We start from the raw sequence: 20,830 nt of genomic DNA, 5'->3' as shown, positions 1-20,830 counted from the left end.
GATTTCGCCTCTTTTTATCTCTGATAATTATTCAGAGAAAAATCCTCAACATACATTTCAACTCACACAAAATTGTTGAAAATAAATAACTTTTATTTTTAATATAAAGTCAAATTTGACAAGAATTCAAACTGTTAACAGCTGATCATGCTTTTAATAAAGCCACTACCATTCCATAAAACATTTCAGAGAATCAAAAACTAATTATTTATTCTATACAGTTAAATACACAGGTAAATAAATATATAAGGTATCTTAATAATTACAGTACAAAGTAATTTACTTATTCACATCAAGCAGTGGATTAGTTTGAAATAGGATTTTACAAAGAGTAATTTATCTTTTTAAATTCCTGTGAGCAAGTGAAATCGATATATCATACCAGCCTGCAGAGAAAAAAAATACCAGGTGCATTTCTCTTCAAAATGATTTCATGCTCAAAAGCTTTTTCAATCCTATTATTACTCGAATCATGAGCTGGCATGCATGAAAATACATAAATAAATAATATTACTACTATTTACTGCTTCCCAATGATTACAGAATTTCACTAATACATCCCTATAGGATTGTAGGCTACTTCACCTGACACAAAGTGGTAGTAGAAAATACAGGTATTTTCTGTTGTTTGATTTATAATATAATATAATATAATATAATAAATACGTTTGTTATGCACCAAATACTATAAAAATGATTTACAAAATAAATGGCAAACATTTTTGTTTAGTCTAAAGGATATATTTTTAGTCTGTTTCCTCCGAATAGCAAAAGGGGGCGACAGCAGCACAGCAAACTGCATGAAAACACACTGGCTTCCGTTCAGTAAGTCACTGTCAGCAGTTACTAAATTAGTTATGTTAACACTGTTGTGTCGTCGTCAGTGTGATTTAGGCGTTGGGACTGTAAACGCTTTAAATCATGGATGATTCAGACACCAACGCAATTATTGCGGAGGACCTGGAGTCGAGTGACTCCAGCAAAGTCTGTTGTTGTTTTAAGGTGCCACAAAACAAACGACCACCGGTGTGTGCATGTCCGTTTTCCGTGACCGTGGAGCCCGTTATGTTCCTGTCCACGTTCTCCATAGCTCTCCAGATGCCTCTGTACACGCAGTACCTGTGGGATCGTATCAGTGAAGATGTGGGTTATAATGGGACAAAGGGAGGAGGATGTAATGCATCTACAGTCCACGATCCTCTGCAGAAGGTAATAGATATTTGACACTTTATTTGGGTTCGAAACCCAGGTCCGTTTTTTTGTTCAGAAAGCAGCCGGTTCAGCAAGATTGTTATGAAGTTGTTGTTTTTTCCAGTGAATGAATCAAAACAGCTCGGTTCCTGAACGAATGACACTTCTGAGCAGATTCTTTTTTAGTGAATCGAAAACATACAATGCATCCGTGTGGACCGATTCCCGAATAAATGACTGTTATGAGCCGCTTTTTCTTCTGTCGATTAAAAATATAGCACTACCAGTGTTGTTCGATTCCCGAACGAATGACTCTTGTGAGCCGGTTCTTTTTAGTGAATCAAATAAAAACATACAGCACAGTATTTGTGTGGTCCGATTCCCAAAATGTTTTTGTTTTGTTTTTTATCACAAAATTTGACTATTATATACCAAATGAAATTAATACTGCGTGACCAGTGTAGTTTGATTCCTGAACGAATGCCTATTTAGTTATTTTTAGTAAATAAAAAAACATATAGTACAGCTCTACCAGTGAAGTCCAATTCCCAAAGGAAATAACTTTGTGAGACTCTTTTTAATTCAGGAAATCAAAAATATACAGTGCAACCCGTCTAGTATATTCTTGAACAAATGGCACGGGGACTGTCCTTTTTTCTTAAACAAATGATTCTTAAACAAATGATTCACGAACCAGTTAATTTTCCTAGTGAATTAAAAAAAAAGACTCACTTTACTAAAATATTCAGCCGAAAACCCTCTCACAAAAGTAGGCTGCTGTATCTCAAGTAGCCTACTAAAGAAACCTACAATAAATGTTTCCGAAAAGTGAACTCTAACCACTAAAGTGACATAAAATAGGAATTTATATGTGATTTGTCTCCTTCATCTAGGAAGTGGAGACTCTGACTGCACACTGGAACCTGTACATCAATCTGGGTGGATTTGTAGTTGGCCTGGTCATGGTGACCCTGCTGGGCTCATGGAGCGACCGTGCAGGTCGGCGTCTTGTTCTGATCATCCCTTCCCTTGGCCTGGCTGTTCAGGCGACCGTGTATTTGATTGTAATGTACCTGAAGCTGCCTGTGTTCTGGTTCCTCATTGGGAGAATCTGCAGCGGCCTGTCTGGGGACTTCAATGCCATTTTGGTTGGATGCTTTGCATATGTGGCTGACACAAGTGCCAGGGGTTCTCGCACCTTTCGTGTGGCGATACTAGAGGCTTGTCTGGGATTGGCTGGCATGTTTGCGAGCATCATCGGAGGACAGTGGCGAAGGGCACAAGGGTATTTGTCACCTTTTTATACATGAAATATAATATTTCTTAGATTAAAAATGAAAAAAAAAAAAAAAAAATCTTGTTTGTTTCCCTCAAGGTATATCAATCCATTCTGGCTGGTATTGGCCATAAATCTTGCAGCAGCCCTTTACGCATACCTTTTTGTGTCTGAAACGGTCACCCCTGACCCAGAGGCGAAGCTTCTCTCTACCAGGCACCACCGGGCCATCTACCACCTTTATGCATCTGATGCACCGCAGGGGTGCCGAACTAAACTCTGGTGGTACACTGTCTGCTTCTTTTTGGTGGTGTCTGTCCATTTTGGCTGCAGTGACCTTTATGTGCTGTATGAGTTGAGTGCTCCGCTCTGCTGGGGTCCAGAGCTAATCGGTTATGGCTCTGCGGCCAAGCATCTGGCCTATCTCACTAGCCTGACTGGGCTGAAGGTCATGCAGTGCTGTCTGGAGGACTCCTGGGTGGCTTTGGTGGGCCTTACCTCTAACATAGTTGGCTTGATTGTGTTTTCCATCGCTAACACTACAGCTCTGATGTTTACAGGTAAGATCTCCTATTCATATATATATATATATATATATATCAGATGCAGTTCAGATGCAAAAGCCTCTAAGTGCCATTTGAAATTTTCTTCTAAAATGAGCATTGTTATCAGGCTCCTATGTGTAGGTTCAGTAATTTCACTTTAATGGCAATGAATAGGTTCTTTTCATTGCCATTAAAGTGAAATAACTAAACATAAACATAGGAGAACTAAAAATACAGTAAAAACAGTAATATTGTAAAATATCATTGCAAATTTAAATAACTTTTTGGTATTTTAATGCATTTTAAATTTGAATTTATTCCTGTGATGACAAAGCTGAATTTTCAGTGCAGCCATTCACGTGACAGTGAAGAGTCCAGTCACATGATCCTTCAGAAATCATTTTAAAATGCTGATTTGGTGCTTAAGAAACATGAAACATTTTCGTTATCATTGTTGAAAACACTTTTGCTGCTGAATAATTTTGTAGAACCTGTGATACATTTTGTCAGGATTTTTGTTACATATAGAGTTCAAAAGAATAATGTTTATTTGAAATAGATTATTTTTGCAACAGTATAAAAGTCTTTATCAACTTCATGGGTCTTTGCTGAATTAATGTATTTAATTAAAAAACATACTGACCCAAAACCTTTGAATAAACCTGTACGATATTTATGTTTGCGGTTGTATATAAGTATATTTTAATAATATATTTTATGTTAAATGTTTGTATACAATTTTATCTTATATTATAAATGTAAAAAAATATTTTATAAATATTTATTAACTGATTATGCTAGTATATACACTGATTGTACTAGTTTTAAAATGTATTATTTACTAGTTAACACAATCTTAAATAATAAATAAAATACCAAACAGTTATTTAAATTTGCAATTATATTTTACAATATTACTGTTTTTACTGTATTTTTAGTTCTCCTATGTTTATGTTCTGAAAACGGTGAATAGTAACACTATTCAATTAAATGCATTTATCGGACACTTTTCCAGAGTATGCATTTAAGATATTAGGTTAATGTTCTACTATTTAGAGACTGGTTAGGCCTATATTACAGGATAAAGGTCAAGATGCGGTTTCAAGACATTTCGAAATACATGCAGTGCTGATGCAACCTAACACTGTCCTCCAGTGGCTGCAGTAGGTAAATGTGCATAAAGGAAATGAACTTGCAGAAATGACAGAAGCTGCTTATCTATCTGTCTTTGTCAGGATATGGGCTGTGCTTCCTTTTTATGGCTTCTACCCCAGTCCTGAGATCGAAACTGTCCAAGCTGGTGGATCCTTCAGAACAAGGTGAACAAGGGGAATCCTTGCGTCACAAAGAACAATGTTGAATGATATGGAACCTTTTATTTATGTATTTGTTTTCTTTTACTTCTTCCTAGGTGCTCTGTTTGCTTCAGTGGCGTGTGTGGAAGGTCTGTGCTCACTACTATCTAGTGGGGTCTTTAACTCTCTGTACCCTGCCACCCTACACTTCATGAAAGGATTCCCCTTTATCTTTGGGGCTGTCATCCTCTTTATACCAGCTGGCATTATCGGGTAAACCCTCATTGGTCATTATTTATGCTGTTAGTTAGTAAAGTTAGTTCAGGATAATTAGTCCAGTTATCTCAATGGCAAAAATTGGCCCAATTTATCCAGACTTACCCTAAATGAACCAAATCAAAATTATTTCAAAGTTTATATCAGATTTAGATTTAAACATAATTATTTATGTCAGGGCTGTATATTAATCTAAAAAAAAAATTTCTTTGATGTGTACAGGGGCTTGGGTTGCCAGGAGAAGAAAGAGAGCAGAGAAAACAATGGAATATCCTGACATCGACTCTGTGAGAGTTATGCTAAAACAGCAAAAGACAGAACAAGTGATGGTTTTCTGCACAACTGGGATCCTAAAGCTGGCTGCTAATAGAGCACACAAAAGGGACTCGTGTGCAATACGAATATTAGTCTGAGCTTTTTTTGAAAGAAATGATTTTGAGTAAGGGCACCTTTGTCATCACATAAATTATATATTTTTTAAAAAAAGTTAAAATCGAAAACACATTTTATTTTATAATAGTATATTACAATATATATTAATGTTTTACTGTATTTTTGATCAAATCAATGCAGCCTTGGTCTTCATAAGAGACTGCAATTTGTGAACCTCCTCCAATTCCAGCATCAGCAGTATTGTATTTAAGCCACTTACAGTGAAAATAAGCCACTGGTAGATAGATTTCCCCAAAATAGTGTTGACACTATGACTCTGTGGTGCTATCAAAACATTGTTTCAGAATCCTGACCAGCCATACACAGCAACATTAGCTCAACCAATGGCGTGAGTTTGGGTCAGCCGAGTTTAGGAACCTGTTTTTGTCATTCTGTTTTATGAAAATTAAACATTTAAAACAACTGTGTGTATTAATCTTTGAATAACAGCCATACTACGAATTCAGGACCCCCGATCACATCTTTAACCCACCCAGGTACAATCAGCAATGGTCCTCCTTTTGTTAAGCTTGTCAGTTGTGTTCTAGATATGTCAAATCTGTGAAGCAGGTGATAATAATGTGGATGTGAGACTTAAAATTAGTCAAAGCCAGTTATCTCAGCAGTTTCATATAAGAAAATGTGCATACACTGCAGCAAAAACAAAATGTGGACTAGCAGAATAAAGAAATGTTTTCCAAAACAAGCTTTATTGCTGTTTATTTTTGGGAAAAAAGTACATTTTATTATTTGTTTGTACAGATTTTACACGTGAAAGACACTCGAATAAATATAAGGCAACAACAGGGAGCTCAATAGCAGCATAGAGCTTGAGGTGTTAGTAAATGTTCATCCGCATTTTCCTTGACTGAATGCATTTTCACAGTGACTGAAAATGTATCATTGACTCAAAATTGCTGCATAATATTCTCGCAAATCCTAAGAAAGCCTCTACACCAGTCTTTTGAGTCCCGAAACTGTTGTATCAGGATTTGTTTCTAATACTGCAAGAAGTAATTAATAACCATAATGATTAATCTTGAGCTTTATGAATTGTGAAATATTCTTATGGGTGACAAATTTGTTATTTGCCTTTTGAATGATGCACTGTACATAATATCAGAACTTACTTAACGTAACAACCTGCACAAACCTGTAGCTAGAACCAAAGAATTGACTATTTTTGGATTAACTAACTGAACTAGAATAAAGGAAATATAAAAACTGATGTTTAAAATTTCATAAGGCTTTCTTTCAAAGTTTAACTGACAATGCTATAATGCAAGATCATCTAGTAATATCTGACTATGGATTGACTATGGTTAAATTTATGCTGATTTCATAAATACGATTCGTAATGCCGAAATCGTTTCAGCTTCCTGAGTTACAGAAATGTACAACACAATTCTGTGAGCACAGTCAGTACAGTTTGAGTAATAATGCACATTTTAATAAGTATTGAATGTTATTTAGAGCCACAAGTGCTGTCGACAAACATAAAGTTGTAAGTAACTCAGAATAATCTTTAAGTTGCGGTCACATTTACTTTTGTTACTTTTGCAAAAAAACTAAAACCAATGTATAAGAATACATCAAGTGATGGTGAAAATTTTCCCCATGCAGATTCCACAACGGGTTCAGGTTAGTCACACAAACTTACCACGCTGACCAATAGACAGCTACTTGGTTTGAAAGTGATTTTATGTTAGTGATGCTTCATATATTGCTACCCAGTTGACAAGATGGACTGTTATTTCTGTAAAATATTACCAAAACTTTACTAATGTGACTGGACCTTGTAAGTTCCGTTGCATCTTTGGGTAGATTACACTTATGTATCTATCTATCTAGACATGCATGCAACCAAAGGAAACACTGGCCTCTGAGGGGTAAGCAGGTGTGTTCTGACTACGTGGTGGTCATTATTGGAAACGCCAACTTATTAGGCATCATAAAGGGCTTTTTATTGGTCAAATGTATCTTTTATTTCTTTTGTGGCTCTTTTTTGTCTGTTTTTGCTCCGTCTGGTTGCTCTTGGCTTGGGCATCCCTTGAGGAAGCGCAGAATCTTTTCGATAGTGGCTTCTTGATACTCATGGGACCACCTGTGACATTGAGAGAAGAGCTTTACGTTAATTCTTTTTACAATTAGATTATTTTAGATTTGTGCCTACATTAAAAGCTTTTATTGATTATGGATCTCGTGTACAATTTTAACAACTACAAGTTACTGAGCAGGCATAAACTAGAGGAAAGCATATTGTATATCGTAGAATAATTGCACCAACATGTTTAGTCAGGCAGAGTGTTGACTCACTTAATGCCATTAAATTTGAGAATGCTGCTCATGTCTTCTGGCAGAGAGGCTGGATCAGGCCACACAAAATTATCAGTGACAGGAACAATGTTCTTCTTCCCATTCAGGGCGGTGACAATCTCCTGTGGATAACATAAATAAAATAAAAAATTTACTTCACAGGGCGCTGGCAGAAGGATGTTTTGGCAACTTCTGAGAACAGATTTAAGGATTCTCAAATAGAGATTCTAATTGGGATAATGACTGAAGCTTTCAGGAGTGTATTTTCAGTATTTACATGTATATATTTATATTCATATAATTTATATTATATATAAATATATTTAATATATAAACAACATATTTTTCTTAAATATATATATATATATATATATATATATATATATATATGCATGTATGTGTATTTATATATACCTAATAAATATACACAGTACACACAAATATATTACGTACACAAAAACCTTTATTTTGGATGCGATTAATCGTGATTAATCGTTGCCCATCACTACTTTATTTATAGAAGTACTGTACAGTTTGGTCAAGGAAGGATTTCTGCCTCTAACCTTATGAACCCAGTCTTTCATAGCCACGTCGCCCATGCATTTGTCCAGCGCGTTGGCTGACAGCACCAAGATGAAGTTGCGTGCTCGCTGTACACTCGTGATCAGTTTCTCCTCAAACCTGCCAGCTTCCAGTTTCTCCACGTCGATGAAGACACTGAAACCACGCAACTGTAGATGTACCTTCAGTAGGCTGCAGAGAAAGAGAAGAACAAAAGACGTTGGGTTTATTTCAACCAATAACTGGTCAATATTAAAATTCTATACTACTTTGTGTAAATAAATGAAAAATAAAACACCGAAAACAATGATTTCAAATCATTTTAGAAATCACTACATCATAATGAAAAATAGTACAACCATTTATAACAGTATTAAACAAGTGTATTTCATTTAAGATCCACAAGAGAACATTAAAGATCACATTGAACAGTGTTATTAAAATTATTAAGCAATTTTAAATATTAAGTTATATGATAATCTAAATGTAAAAACTAGAGCTGTCAAACGATTAATCGCATCCAAAACAAAAGTTTTTGTTTACGTAATATATGTGTGTGTACTGTGTATATTTATTATGTATATATAAATACAAACACATGCATGTACATATTTAAGAAAAATATGTTATCTTTATATATTAAATATATTTATATATAATATAAAATATAATAATATAAATATATAACTGTATATGCATGTAAATATTTCCAAAATATATGCTGTATGAGTGTATGTATATATACATAATAAATATACACAGTACACACGCATACATTCTAAAAAATGCTGGGTTAAATACAACCCAACGCTGGGTAAAATATGGATGAACCCAGCGATTGGGTTGTTTAGACCCCGCAGTTGGGTTACTGCCCAGAAGGTTGGGTTAAACATTTAACCCAACTGTTGGTTGAAAACAACCCAGCATGTGTTCTGCCCAATATTTACCCAGCACTGGGTTGTATTTAACCCAGCATTTTTTAGAGTGTATATTATGTGAACAAAAACTTTTATGTTGTATGCGATTAATCGCGATTAATTGTTTGACAGCACTAGTAAAAACTAAAAATAAAATAGGATAAATGTGCATGTGCACAAATAAATATCTAATAATCAATATGTACAGATCTATTTTGCATCCATTAACTGTCATTCAAATAGAACCTGTGTAAATAAATATGTGCCATTACTGTAAAGACACTTAAAGGAATAGTTCACCCAAAAATTTAAATTCTGTCATTAAAGGCAGGGTATGCGATTTTTCAAAAACATTTTAGAAAACTGAGTTGGGGCCGAGTACCAAAACAAACTTGTAACCAATCAGCAGTAAGGGGCGTGTCTACTCGTGATATGGAGGAGCGAGCGTTCAGTGAACAGCCAAAAGAGGAAAAAACAAAAGAGGAAAACGTCTGCATCTGCGGTTTATTTACAGCGCCTATTTAAAAATGTGTTTCGCCGACTTTCGGAGACGTGAGCTCCACGCGATCACTGGGCGCTGAGTGCTCATGTATCCCACTGAGAGGAGCATAACCTCGGCTAGACCCTCCGATTTGCCACTGGCTCTGTCTTTGTAGTGGTTAAACATAAGATATAATTCGTTTTGGGTAAATCTAACAGGTAATCTTTGGTCTTTTTTCTATTGTTCTATTAATATGTTAAAATGAAAATGAAAGTTTGATATAGCCTAATATTTTGTTTCATTGTAATGTAGGCTATGTACGTTCCCTGAACTACATTTCTGCAGCTATTAATATGTTTAAATGAAGATGAAAAGAGGCAGAGGTGTTTGATAGATTTCGTCTGTAAATACAGTGAGGAAGATTGCAGCAGCCAAGGCGAGCTGACTGACGTTATCAAGTACGCTGCTCTTTGCAGAATTACCTAAATTTGCGTACTTGGTATTGAGAAACGCGTGCAGACCTAACATTAAGTCACCAGACTATTTGCCTAATCTTATTGGTGGTTTAGACTGTGATGGAAATGCAGACAGCAACAGGTCTGGGGGAAAAAAGTTCCTGGGACATATTGTTCCAGGTAATTTCGGTGGAAAAGCGGCTTGTGTTTCACAGAACTAATCGTTGCCTGGGTTGCGTAGGCTACGTATATGTGGGACGGATCTATCAAAATAGGGGCAAGACCCTTTTGGGGTAGGGGCATGTTTGTTTTGGTTATTTCAAATATCAACATTGGCTTCCAAAAATTGCTTACCCTGCCTTTAATTACTCACCCTCATGTCGTTTCAAAAATATTTTACAACTGAAATGTTCCAGTAAAAGTCCAGAAACGTAGCAAGGAGATTGGTAAAATAATCCATGTGACATCAGGGGTTCAACCGTAATTTTACGAAGCTACAAGAATACTTTGTCACATGGATTTTTTTACCAATCGCCTTGCTATACGTTTCTGGACTTGGGAACATTTCAGTTGCATTGCTATGCAAGGTCAGACAGGTCTCAGATTCCATCAAAAATACCTTCATTTGTGTTCCGAAGATGAACGAAGGTCTTACGGGTTTGAAACGACATGAGGGTGAGTAATTAATGACAAAATTTTGGGGTGAACTATCCCTTTAAGAGCCATTTCATTTGTGGTCTGACCTGGCAAGCTGTGAACCCGTAGTGCGACGGTAGCTGATGAACACATCAGGGCCCACGGGTTGGGAATCGGTTAAGCAGGGTTTAGCAGGGCGGCGGGCAGAAGAAAGGATTTTGGCACGATGGATTCCATTCTCTACATGGCAGTCAGACAGCATCTGTTGGTCTGTAATGTGGACGATATTGTTCCTATCGACTCCTGACTGAACCAAGCCGTAGGTGTACTGACGGAATCGTGGGTCTATATCAGCTAGCCAGTCTGCCAGGTTATTGGGGTCACATGTGGAGTAGTTGGCATAGGTTTTCAGAACACGCAGATCTCGAAGAAACCTGTACAGAAGTTATCAGAAAACGGCTATAGGTTATGATAATACAGTAAAAATGCTTCAATTTTGCTTGTTTTAAATTTACATGAAACATTTATTTACATTTCTTTAAATATTTATTGATTTATTTAAATTTCTAAAAATCTAAAAACATAACAGGCTTTCCAGGTTTAAATTTGGTTTTTAATCTCAGTTTTCCAATGTGATCTCAGACATTTGGACCCCACTGTAGAGCTGAAAGTAAGATCGAATACACACATTTCTGTAAGAATTCTATAATATTTAGCTTGAATAATAAAATAGCACTAGCCTCTTGCGAGTGAGCCCAGAAGTCATGCCCAGATCCTTGATCAGATCCTGTTCTGTGATATTAAGCAGTAGATCTCCATCTACCTGCAGTTCCTGAAAGATATGGTACAGAAAACTCTGATCAAAACCGCAAGCAAACATATTCAAGATATCATCATATCCTCCACCTTTATCTAGAAGGTCAGCTAAGCAGGAAATGGGAGCTGTGTACAAACCTGAAAACGTTCACTGAATGCACTGAATCCAATCTGCTGTAGCCAGGTCTGTACCTCGCCACACTTCCAGTTGGGTACAGATGAGAGGATACGCCTCGGGACATCCTCACTCATCATTGTTAAGGCCCGCTTAGCCAGAGAGCAGACGGTGGCGTTACTGGAGTACATGACGATCCTCTTTAGACTCTGAACAGCTCCAATCTCCTGAAATATCTGAGTGGAAAGATCCAGGGAAAATATTTACAATTTAATGTAGGAATATTTTATATATTACAGTACACTGCATCATACTGACTGAATTAAATAAATACTTTTTTTTACAAATTTTGGAGTGCTGATTTAAAACATAGTACCTGTTTTGCTCCAGCATACTTTCTCACAAGATATGATGTGCATTTCAAACTATTTTTGCTTTTGATAACCATTTGTGAGGTGAAGACGTCTATATTATTCCATAATCACGAAATAGGAAAAAATCAGTATCAAATCAGAATCAGAAATCAGAAAAAAAAATAGTCTCAAAGACATGATTCTTATCTTCATCTGAGCCAGGTTACAACTATTTGATCAATTCTTTGTCGATTTTCACATTTATGAATGATTCTGACATTATTTTATGCATAATCCTGATTTCCACTCCTTTGCAGATTGTAAGCTAAATGATAAATTTTGAATACTTATTTCTTCAGATTATATTTGCCTGTTTTTATTATATTGTATACATATTATATTGTATATTATAAGTACAAAAATTTAAATATATAAATTGTGATGTTTTTATTGATATTTTTGGAAACTTGGCATGATCGAATACACATCAGCAGAATTTTTTAAGACGCAGTGCTGTTATTTATGCTTCTGTCTTTGAATAAAATTATTAAATTTATATAAATATATATATTTTTTATTATTCTATATAAAATATTGTATAAATATGTTTAATATGAATTCATATATTATTTATACTTAGCGCCTTAGTACTTTTAATCCGCAGTAATTAAAAAATTATATATATATACATACATATATATTAATTATTGTATTCATTACATACAGTAAATTAGATAATATAATAACAAAAAAAGCTGAAAATAACATACTATTATTATTGTATAAATATTATACTATTATATCACTTGCTGATGATACATGGGGCAACTTTTTAAGCAATGTTGAGCAATGCAACCAGGTGAGACACAGGGCCCACAATCGATCTAAAGTATGCAGAATTTATTACCAATTCTCAGTGGGAAATTCCCTAAGCAACAATGCTCAAAAAAGTTGCCCAGCAAAATTGCTCAAAAAACTTGCCCTGTGTAGCATCAGCTAAAGACACTCTCACTCGTCAGTAACACAGTGAAAGCATAGAATTAAAAGTGTCTGCCTGACCTTGGTATTACGCTGACGGGACTTGATACTAGTCTCCACACACAGATAGAACGCAGCGATGCATTTCCCCTCCAGACGTGTGCCATCCAGCAGGGGCAGTAAGTGCTGCAGGTCTGCAGCCGTACGGCCCTGCATGCTGTCTGCGCTGTCCAACAAGTTGCGTGCAAACTCTTCAGGGTCCAACGAGGCAATGAAGGGCTCCACCAGCTCCAGAGTACCAGACTTCACCACTTCTTTCTCTATCTCCCTATTAGCCGCCAGCACAGCCACGGCCAGACAGGCATGGAACCGGATCAGCTCGTCCTCTTTGGAGAACGCCAGCGGGAACAGCCATTCTGCAGCCTGTTTTTCGATCATCAGCCGCTGGCAGCGGTGCCCACCATACATGGCGCAGTTCGCCAGGGCCACAGCGCAGTGCCGCAGTACAGTTGGGTCTGTTCCACGGCACCAGAACAGGAGGGTGTCCAGTGCTCCGTTTATGATGAGCTGCGCAGATGTCTCCTCTGTGTGTTTAAACATGTGCTCAAGGATGCCCGACACGCTCCGTGCCAGCTGGGCATCCTCCTGCTCACGGGTCAGGTTCAGGATCACCCCAAGCCCCATACGTGCCACATAGTCCCTACAGAGAAATACAAAAACAAGCATTTAAAATAATTCGGATTCATATAAGCCTTTTGAATGAATGGATGCTTTATTGTGTATTGCTGTACACCCAAAGCGCTTTACAATCATTTGGGGGTCTCTTCTCAACCACCACCAGTGTGCAGCATCCACTTGGATGATTACGACAGTTATTTTAAGTATGATTATTATCAGTATTATCTGTATACCATTCCATGCTTAAATTGATTATAGCACCTTTAATTTTTCTATTCTTATACAATATATATATACATATTCTTCAGAGGGGGGAAAAAAACTTATTTTTGAACAGTATATCTCTATGTAAAATGCTTGTGCCACTTTGTTTGATATTATGACTTATGGCATTCATTCCTATTTAACTGTAACTTGCTTGTCCAAATACTTTTAGGGCCTACAAACAACACTGTTTATCAAGTATATTACTTACCTGTTTTCTGAGACCAGTATCTGCTCAAGGAGCTTGGCAGACTCGTATGTGATTTCTACAGCCGGTGTCTGCAGCAGCAGCAAGAGTAGCTCCAGACCCCCATCCAGCCGGATCCTGTTGCAGATCTCCTCCGCTACCTGTCGGCCCACTGTGGGCAGGACCCAGGCCTCCTCGACGAGCTGGAAAGTCTCAGCAATGGCCCGGCGGGTCTCCTCCACATCTCCAGTGTCTTTTGAAGACTTCAGTGTTTTGATGGCGGAGCGCAGCGCGGGGAGAGAGCCGTCCAACACGGCCTGGACGTCGGTGCTGATTCCCGGAGACACAGCCCTGGGGCGAGAGCTCGTCCTCCGGTTGTGTAGCCGGTTACTGACATATTCAGGGACCGTGAGTCTGTCGGTGGTAAACATGGAGAAATAACGGCAACACTTGCTGAGACAAACGGCAAGAGACAAAAACATCTAACAGTTACCGTTACCGGCTGTTTCTCTGTTATAACAACAGTTCTGATGTTGCGTGACAAAGAAATTATCGCGTCGCCGTCATTACCAAGCAAATAATTAAAGTCTAATGCTTGGGAAACAGTTCAGTTCATTAACAGTGACCGTTTACACCAAACACAAATAATAAACAGTAAACACAAATGACGTCAGAGCACTGGCAAAGCCTTTAAGATACGCTTTAAGAATCCAAAAGGCCCATCAAGCTGGTTTAAAAACCATCAAATAACAAGATAACGCTGTCAGAATGACCTGATGTTTTAAGAAAATTAGGCAGTAGCCGGTTGGTATCGCTGTAGCAGCTATATTGACAATCGATTGCGTTTTTTTTAGACAAAGACGACTACTTCCACTGTCCTTTTGCCACCCTCGGATAGATTCCTGTGAAAGCCAACTGAAGCGATGCTTATTGATTAAATAAAACACTGCGAAGCCGTTATATTTTAAATAAAGTCAAGATTGTTGATAATGAATCCTCAAGCATCCTCAGTGTCCATTTATAGACCCGCCCAGTGTCTATCTCTCAGAAGCGGAGAATCAACCTCAGCACCATATAGTGCCACTTTAGTTCAATGCCCCCTGGTGGACAAAGACTGTATACAAAGTTAGCTTTTTGTTACAGTGTTTGTTGTATTTCTGTCTAAACACCACAGCCGCGATATATATTTTAATTTAAAAAATTAATTAATTAAAAATTAAAGTTAATTTTAACCAAAGTTAAAAAATGAGGAAAAAATAAATCTCAAAAGTATGCTCGTTTTTTTTTAAACCACAGGTAAATTTAGCTAATTTTACTCATTTTAAGCAACATTTCACACGAAATTTTGAAAGGGGGGTTATCACCTTGCTCCAGAGTGTACTGTGCTAAAACTTTACGTCGAGTTGTTTAGCTACAGACAACCAATCATAAAGTGCCTAACTAATGACCTCATTAATTATTCATGAGAGCCGCAGGACGCCAAACGCACTAGTCACATGAGAGAAGACGGCGTTTTTATTATTATTCGCCGATTTACATGGCGACACAGGCAAGTAGGCTACTGTTCCTCCAATCAGTGTTATTTTACCTGTTCAAAAGGAACAAATAAGCAAGAAATAGGCTATGCAAATAAGAACTTTAAACTAGGATTTACAAATCTACATTTTGAAATCTGCTAGCTTGACTTATTCATGTACAAGGTATGTTTGTAAGCAGTTGTGTAAGGTGATGTCTGTGTGTGGACGCTGACAACAGAATGGTGTTTATGGATCTATTAATCATTCACTTTTCACAGCGGTCAAAAGGGTTATTTTCCCCCCAAAGTTTAAGCAATACACTCCCACATTCGTTGAGTAAAGGACATCATGCTGGACTTTGTTAAACAGAAAGTTGTAAACAAGCATTATTTCCTTCTACACCTTTAGATTGATCACCCAAAACAGTGTAGCCTAACCCAGAAAACATTCAAAGTAAGTTTGCTTTGAACTGAATGAGTAATGTTGTTATTAATAAACTTAAATAAAACAGTGTCACAAAGTAGTGCTCATAAAACAAACTTTTCAAATTTATATTATCAGATTGCAAAACAATTCATGTCTGGTTTTAATGATTGCAGTTAAACAAAGATGCAAAAGATATTGCAAATAAGTTTAAGTAAACAAAATCGGGTGAGTGACCTCTGCGTCTATTGATTCCTGTGGTGCTGATGGTCTCAGTTCTTCAGTCGCATTCACTGTGAGACGCCAGGATGAGGCTTTTTCTGCTGCTAGGACTCATTTCCTTCACATACGCAGCTGAAGGTAAGAACACTTACTTTCTTGTAATATTTTGATATATACTCTCTGTGTTATCTTGGAACTGTGTCCTTTTTTCCTATCAAGAGTCGTGTATTGAACGCTGTGAAAATGGTTTTGATGCCACCAAGAGCTGCCAGTGTGACACTATGTGCACATACTACAAGAGCTGTTGCAAAGACTATGAATCCTTATGTCGTATTAGGTGTAAGTTTACCAGTTTGGTTTCTTAAACTCCATTTATACAAATAAACATTGAATAAAACAAGTGGGTGAGAAACTGTTCTTGTTGCAGCTCGTGGAGACACCTTTCCTTCTTACCCTGAGGATGATTATGATGAGGAAGTAAACAGCACAGAGGCACCAAACAGATCCAGATCACAGCACAAAATTTTGACCCCATCTCCAGCAATCTTTGCTGAAATATTCAGCCTATTAACACCAGCTTCACAAATCACAGATCTGACGTTAAGTGATAACCCAACACCAGAGATTGCCACTGCTGCCAGGCCAACTACACAGTTAGCATCCACCATTAAGAGCCCACCCACAAGCCCACGCACAACCTCAACTTCTGAACCCACACCAACAAAAGCCAAAGACCCTGATGCTGAGGTCTGCAGTGGCAGACCCTTTGACTCCTTCATGCAGCCCAAAAATGGCTCTATATACGCATTCAGAGGTAAGTGGCTAAAATCAAAGAAGAACAAAAATGTGAATATTATTTTGTATTTAATTTAAGCTCATTTTTTTACATTAATATAAAAATGTACATACAAAATACTTAGTATAATTACAATTTTTGAAAACATAATACAAAATGGTTAGGGAGCAGCGTTATTTTATTATCATTGTGATACCATTAGTTTTATTTATATTTTGAATTTGGGTATTGTTTTTCATTTTAATCTTAGTTAAAGTTATAGTCATTTTATTGTTTTTTTTTTAGTTTTTATTAGTTTTTTATTTTAAAAAATGTCTGTGTAGTTTTATTACTTTGCAGTTCAGTTTTACTAATTTAGTACATCAGTGAAACTAAATGAAAATGAAAGATGTTGCTGTTAACAAAAAACATTTTTATTTTATTAGTTAAGGTTTATTTTATAATAAGTAACAAAAATGTTTTTTATGGTTTTAGTTAATTATGGCCTGGTTTCACAGACGGGTCTTAGACTAAGCCAGGATTAGGCCATACGTCAATTAGGACATTTAAGTCATTTTTATACACTGCCCTCCAAAAATTTGGAAATGCCCTAGAAAAGTGGGGTTTTGGACAATATTGGCATGAATCCTTTTTAATTTGTGATAATTTTGCACTGATAAGGGACAACACAAACTACGAAAACATATTTTATTACATAAAGTTTATACATTGAAAAAACTTACATTTTCGATTCATCAAAATATGCACCATTAGCAGCTATTACAGCTCTGCATAATCTGGGCATCCGAGCTGTCAGTTTATTCAAACATTGACTTGATACTGTATATTACTCCAAGCCTCCTGAAGGATTGCCCAAAGATGATTCACACTAGCTGGACACTTCTTACGGACATCACGGTCCAGTTCCTCCCATAGTAGCTCAATTAGGTTGAGGTCGGGTGATTGGGGAGGCCATTCCATGACAGACATGATGCCAGCTGACTGTTTCCTCTCCAAATAGGATTTGCACATCTTGGAAGTGTGCTTGGGGTCATTGTCTTTCTGGAAGGTTTAGGAAGGTTGGGGTGTTTCCAAACTTTTGGAGGGCAGTGTAAATGTGCCTTAGAGAAAACACTACTGTTGTGCATCTTGAGACAAAACAAAGGCACTGATATATTTTAAGATCGGTGAGTGCAAGTTTCTTTCAGTTGAAACAGCTCAGATTTACAGTTTAGTCTGGGACTAGGTTTAAGCCTTGTCTATGAAACTGGGGGTTCAATAACTCTGGAAAGTAGGTAAAAAGAAATTAAAAGATGAAACAAAAAGCAATAAAAAAATGTAACAATGCACTGCTGTATTACTGAAAAAATACTGACCGTTGAATATTTATTTTTCTTATTATATTTATTTATTATTTTTTACACATTTTTTTTCTTATTTAACATGTGATATGTTTGTCTACGAGGGCAATATTTTTTTGAGCTTGATGAGAAATCAGTATTACCCGGGTACCCAAAGCTCATTGAAGACATCTGGGGAATAAAAGGTCCAATAGATGCTGCCTTCACTCGCATAAACTGCCAAGGAAAGACATACATCTTCAAAGTATGGATGACCTCACATTTATATCTATTATAATTTAAACAATTTAGAATTTCTATCACTTTATACAGTATGAAATGTTTCCTTGTGTTATTTACAATATAATAAATAGTCGCAATTTATTTGAATTTATTAAATTTATTTAATTAGAGTTAATCAGAATTATTTAATCTGTTTCACTGAATGATTGTAATTGACAATGTTTTAATATTCCCAGGGTAAAAAATACTGGAGGTTTGAAGATGGAGTACTAGATGAAGATTTCCCACGAGAGATATCTGTGGGATTTGAGAATATACCAGACCATCTGGATGCTGCCTTTGCCATTCCTGCTCACAGCCATCACGGCAAAGAGAAGGTTTATTTTTTTAAAGGTTTGTGCTTAACCTAAAGAATACATCTAGATTTACTTCCATGTTCATTTAACTTTACTAAACAAAGCATACGTTCCTAAGAATACATTCCTTCTTTCTAGGAGACCAGTATTACCAGTATGAGTTCAAGCACCAGCCATCCCATGAGGAGTGCATTCAGATGTCATTGAGATCTCCCTCAGCACTCTTCCGCAGATACACTAATATTTACTATGACCGATGGGTTGAGCACTTTAACCAGCTCTTTGGTGGAGGTAATATTTTTTAGAGGAAGCTATCAAAATAAATTGAACCTTAGACAGCTTCCATAACTCAGCTTTTAATTACTTTCTTCCAGCTCACAGTCATCATGGTGGCCATCACTTCATCAACAAAGACTGGATTGGAATTAAATCTCCTGTGGATGCTGTGCTAGCCGGCAGACTCTACGTCACTCCGAGATGGCCCAGCAGAAGGCGTCAGGACAGAAATCGGCAGGATTGGGACCAGCAGTGGGGCCAACGGTATGGGCAGCAGTGGAACCAACGTTATGGGCAGGAGTGGGACCAGCAGCAGGGCTCCAGGCGCAGGCAGAATAGGTCACCATATTGGGAGACTATGGCTGAGAGGGGCATCAGCATTGGACAGGAGTTTGCTCAGAGGTTTGGGCGGGACAGGTGGCGAGACCAGGACAGACGCAGAGACTATTATCATAGACAAAATGACTATGATTATGACTACAGATACAGACCTTCTGAAGACATCGCCTATGACATACTACACAGGAGTCAGCCTTTACAGAGTGTCTACTTCTTCAAAGGAGGTACTTCTATGACATGATTTTTATATTATGTTATATTATTCAAAGGAGGAACTGAAATCAGCATGATAATTTAATATTATATCCAAAGATCTGTTATGAAACTCTAGATGGCGCAGGCCGATAGGTTTTAACTCAATCTGATACTATTACATCATCATTCACTTGGCAGCGCTGACTGGTTTTATTTCGTATCAGCAGCCAATGAGCTTGCTGCTCAACATTCAAATACTCAGTGCTTGCTGTAACAGTTTCAGCGTGCTTCAGAAACACTCCACCTTCCCCAGCTCCACCTGTATAGATATGTTACAGGGTGATTTCATGTGTGTCATATATGGGGGTTATTTCATATGTTATATGTGCAGCAGCAGTATTTCTTATATGCTCACAGGAGCATGTTGTGGATGTGTTGGCAGTAGCAAGTCTTGGTAATTGCTCTGCTGCAGCAGCATAACGGATCTATTCTGCCAAGACCAAACACGTTTACACTGAATGTTTATTACCATACTAAACTCGCAGAGAGTTTTCATGACAGAAGTTATATTTTTCAAAGGAGGAACTGAAATCAACATGATTATTTAATTATATTACATTATATTTAGATATTCAGATTCAAACTTTTTCTTTACAGATATGTACTACAGAGTGAATCTCCGAACGAAGCGGGTTGACTATGCAAACCCTCCATATCCAAGACCTATTGGAAAATACTGGCTTGGCTGTAAAGACAAGCCAGGAGCAGAAAAGAGATGAGTCCAACTGTAAAAAACATTTAATAGTATTTATCATATGAGAAAAATAAGCTGCATTTGTACGGTCAATGAGAAGGGTGATCAGTAGGCCCTTTTAGAATCTCTCCACAAATAGAATGTCATTCATAATATTCTACAGGTCGTCCTCCCCTAGAGATTAATCTACTCCCTAATTGTTGTGTTGATTAATTATTCTCAATGGACAGTGGACACCATGTAATTTTCAGTCTCAAACATCTAAAATAAACACTATTATCATAAAATTATACTCTGATTTTCATTGAGAATTAAAGTAATTTCATGAGCGGAATAAAATTTTTACTGATGTTTATAAAAGCCTAAAGTTGCTATGAACTTTGCAACAGCTTTTAGTGAAGAACAGTTTTGCCATTCTTGCAGCAATGTTTTTTGATGTATAGGTTATTATGTCAGTGTATACATCACTTTATAAGATAATACCTTTGAAAGTCCTCTTAAGGATATTAACCAAAATCGCTTTCTGTTTTAGCCTTTTCAACACAGTAAAAGGGTGTTTCTTGTCATTTGCTGCAAACAACCAATGACATTTACATATCCAGTCAGTGTTTTGGCACA

General features: G+C 36.9%; 3 protein-coding genes across 4 annotated transcripts; 2 read left to right on the top strand and 1 right to left on the bottom strand.

Annotated features, from left to right (window-relative positions):
- The first annotated feature begins 785 nt into the window (after positions 1-785).
- Positions 786-5,714, top strand: LOC306851865 (proton-coupled folate transporter-like). The gene is made up of 6 exons (XM_079388348.1): positions 786-1,209; positions 2,085-2,476; positions 2,567-3,027; positions 4,248-4,331; positions 4,424-4,580; positions 4,806-5,714. Exons 1-6 carry the CDS (start codon positions 922-924, stop codon positions 4,858-4,860), a joined length of 1,437 nt encoding a protein of 478 aa, XP_079244474.1. The 5' UTR covers positions 786-921; the 3' UTR covers positions 4,861-5,714.
- LOC306851864 (NAD(+) hydrolase SARM1) lies at positions 5,713-14,881 on the bottom strand. Its single transcript, XM_079388347.1, has 8 exons — positions 13,797-14,881; positions 12,725-13,343; positions 11,336-11,548; positions 11,122-11,213; positions 10,489-10,815; positions 7,895-8,084; positions 7,332-7,453; positions 5,713-7,119 (listed from the first exon to the last, which is right to left on the bottom strand). The coding sequence occupies exons 1-8, from the start codon at positions 14,252-14,254 to the stop codon at positions 6,999-7,001; spliced, it is 2,142 nt and encodes a 713-aa protein (XP_079244473.1). The 5' UTR covers positions 14,255-14,881; the 3' UTR covers positions 5,713-6,998.
- A 349-nt stretch (positions 14,882-15,230) lies between these two features.
- On the top strand, positions 15,231-20,499 carry LOC306851067 (vitronectin-like). 2 transcript variants are annotated; one of them, XM_079387123.1, is made up of 10 exons: positions 15,231-15,321; positions 15,698-15,742; positions 15,889-16,072; positions 16,154-16,273; positions 16,362-16,748; positions 18,175-18,314; positions 18,529-18,685; positions 18,787-18,939; positions 19,023-19,487; positions 20,116-20,499. In XM_079387123.1, the coding sequence occupies exons 3-10, from the start codon at positions 16,021-16,023 to the stop codon at positions 20,235-20,237; spliced, it is 1,596 nt and encodes a 531-aa protein (XP_079243249.1). In that variant the 5' UTR covers positions 15,231-15,321; positions 15,698-15,742; positions 15,889-16,020; the 3' UTR covers positions 20,238-20,499. The 2 variants fall into 2 exon arrangements, with proteins under 2 accessions (XP_079243249.1, XP_079243250.1); XM_079387124.1 differs by lacking the exon at positions 15,698-15,742.
- Positions 20,500-20,830: the final 331 nt, after the last annotated feature.

The sequence above is a fragment of the Barbus barbus genome, assembly GCF_936440315.1.
Source record: "Barbus barbus genome assembly, chromosome: 31".
NCBI classification, from domain to species: Eukaryota; Metazoa; Chordata; class Actinopteri; order Cypriniformes; family Cyprinidae; genus Barbus; species Barbus barbus.
Note: the sequence above shows the minus strand (reverse complement) of the source record. Positions and strands in the feature narration are given on the sequence as shown.

Excerpts from the sequence above, each read along its gene's own strand:
- LOC306851865 (XM_079388348.1), top strand. The coding sequence starts at position 922 with ATGGATGATTCAGACACCAACGCAATTATTGCGGAGGACCTGGAGTCG. Across the intron at positions 1,210-2,084 it reads TCCACGATCCTCTGCAGAAG|GAAGTGGAGACTCTGACTGC; the intron begins GTAATAGATATT and ends TCCTTCATCTAG. Across the intron at positions 3,028-4,247 it reads TACAGCTCTGATGTTTACAG|GATATGGGCTGTGCTTCCTT; the intron begins GTAAGATCTCCT and ends TGTCTTTGTCAG.
- LOC306851864 (XM_079388347.1), bottom strand. The coding sequence starts at position 14,254 with ATGTTTTTGTCTCTTGCCGTTTGTCTCAGCAAGTGTTGCCGTTATTTC. Across the intron at positions 11,214-11,335 it reads CATTCAGTGAACGTTTTCAG|GAACTGCAGGTAGATGGAGA; the intron begins GTTTGTACACAG and ends CATATCTTTCAG. Across the intron at positions 7,120-7,331 it reads CTCAAATTTAATGGCATTAA|GTGGTCCCATGAGTATCAAG; the intron begins GTGAGTCAACAC and ends TCAATGTCACAG.
- LOC306851067 (XM_079387124.1), top strand. The coding sequence starts at position 16,021 with ATGAGGCTTTTTCTGCTGCTAGGACTCATTTCCTTCACATACGCAGCT. Across the intron at positions 18,315-18,528 it reads GAAAGACATACATCTTCAAA|GGTAAAAAATACTGGAGGTT; the intron begins GTATGGATGACC and ends TAATATTCCCAG. Across the intron at positions 19,488-20,115 it reads TGTCTACTTCTTCAAAGGAG|ATATGTACTACAGAGTGAAT; the intron begins GTACTTCTATGA and ends TTTTCTTTACAG.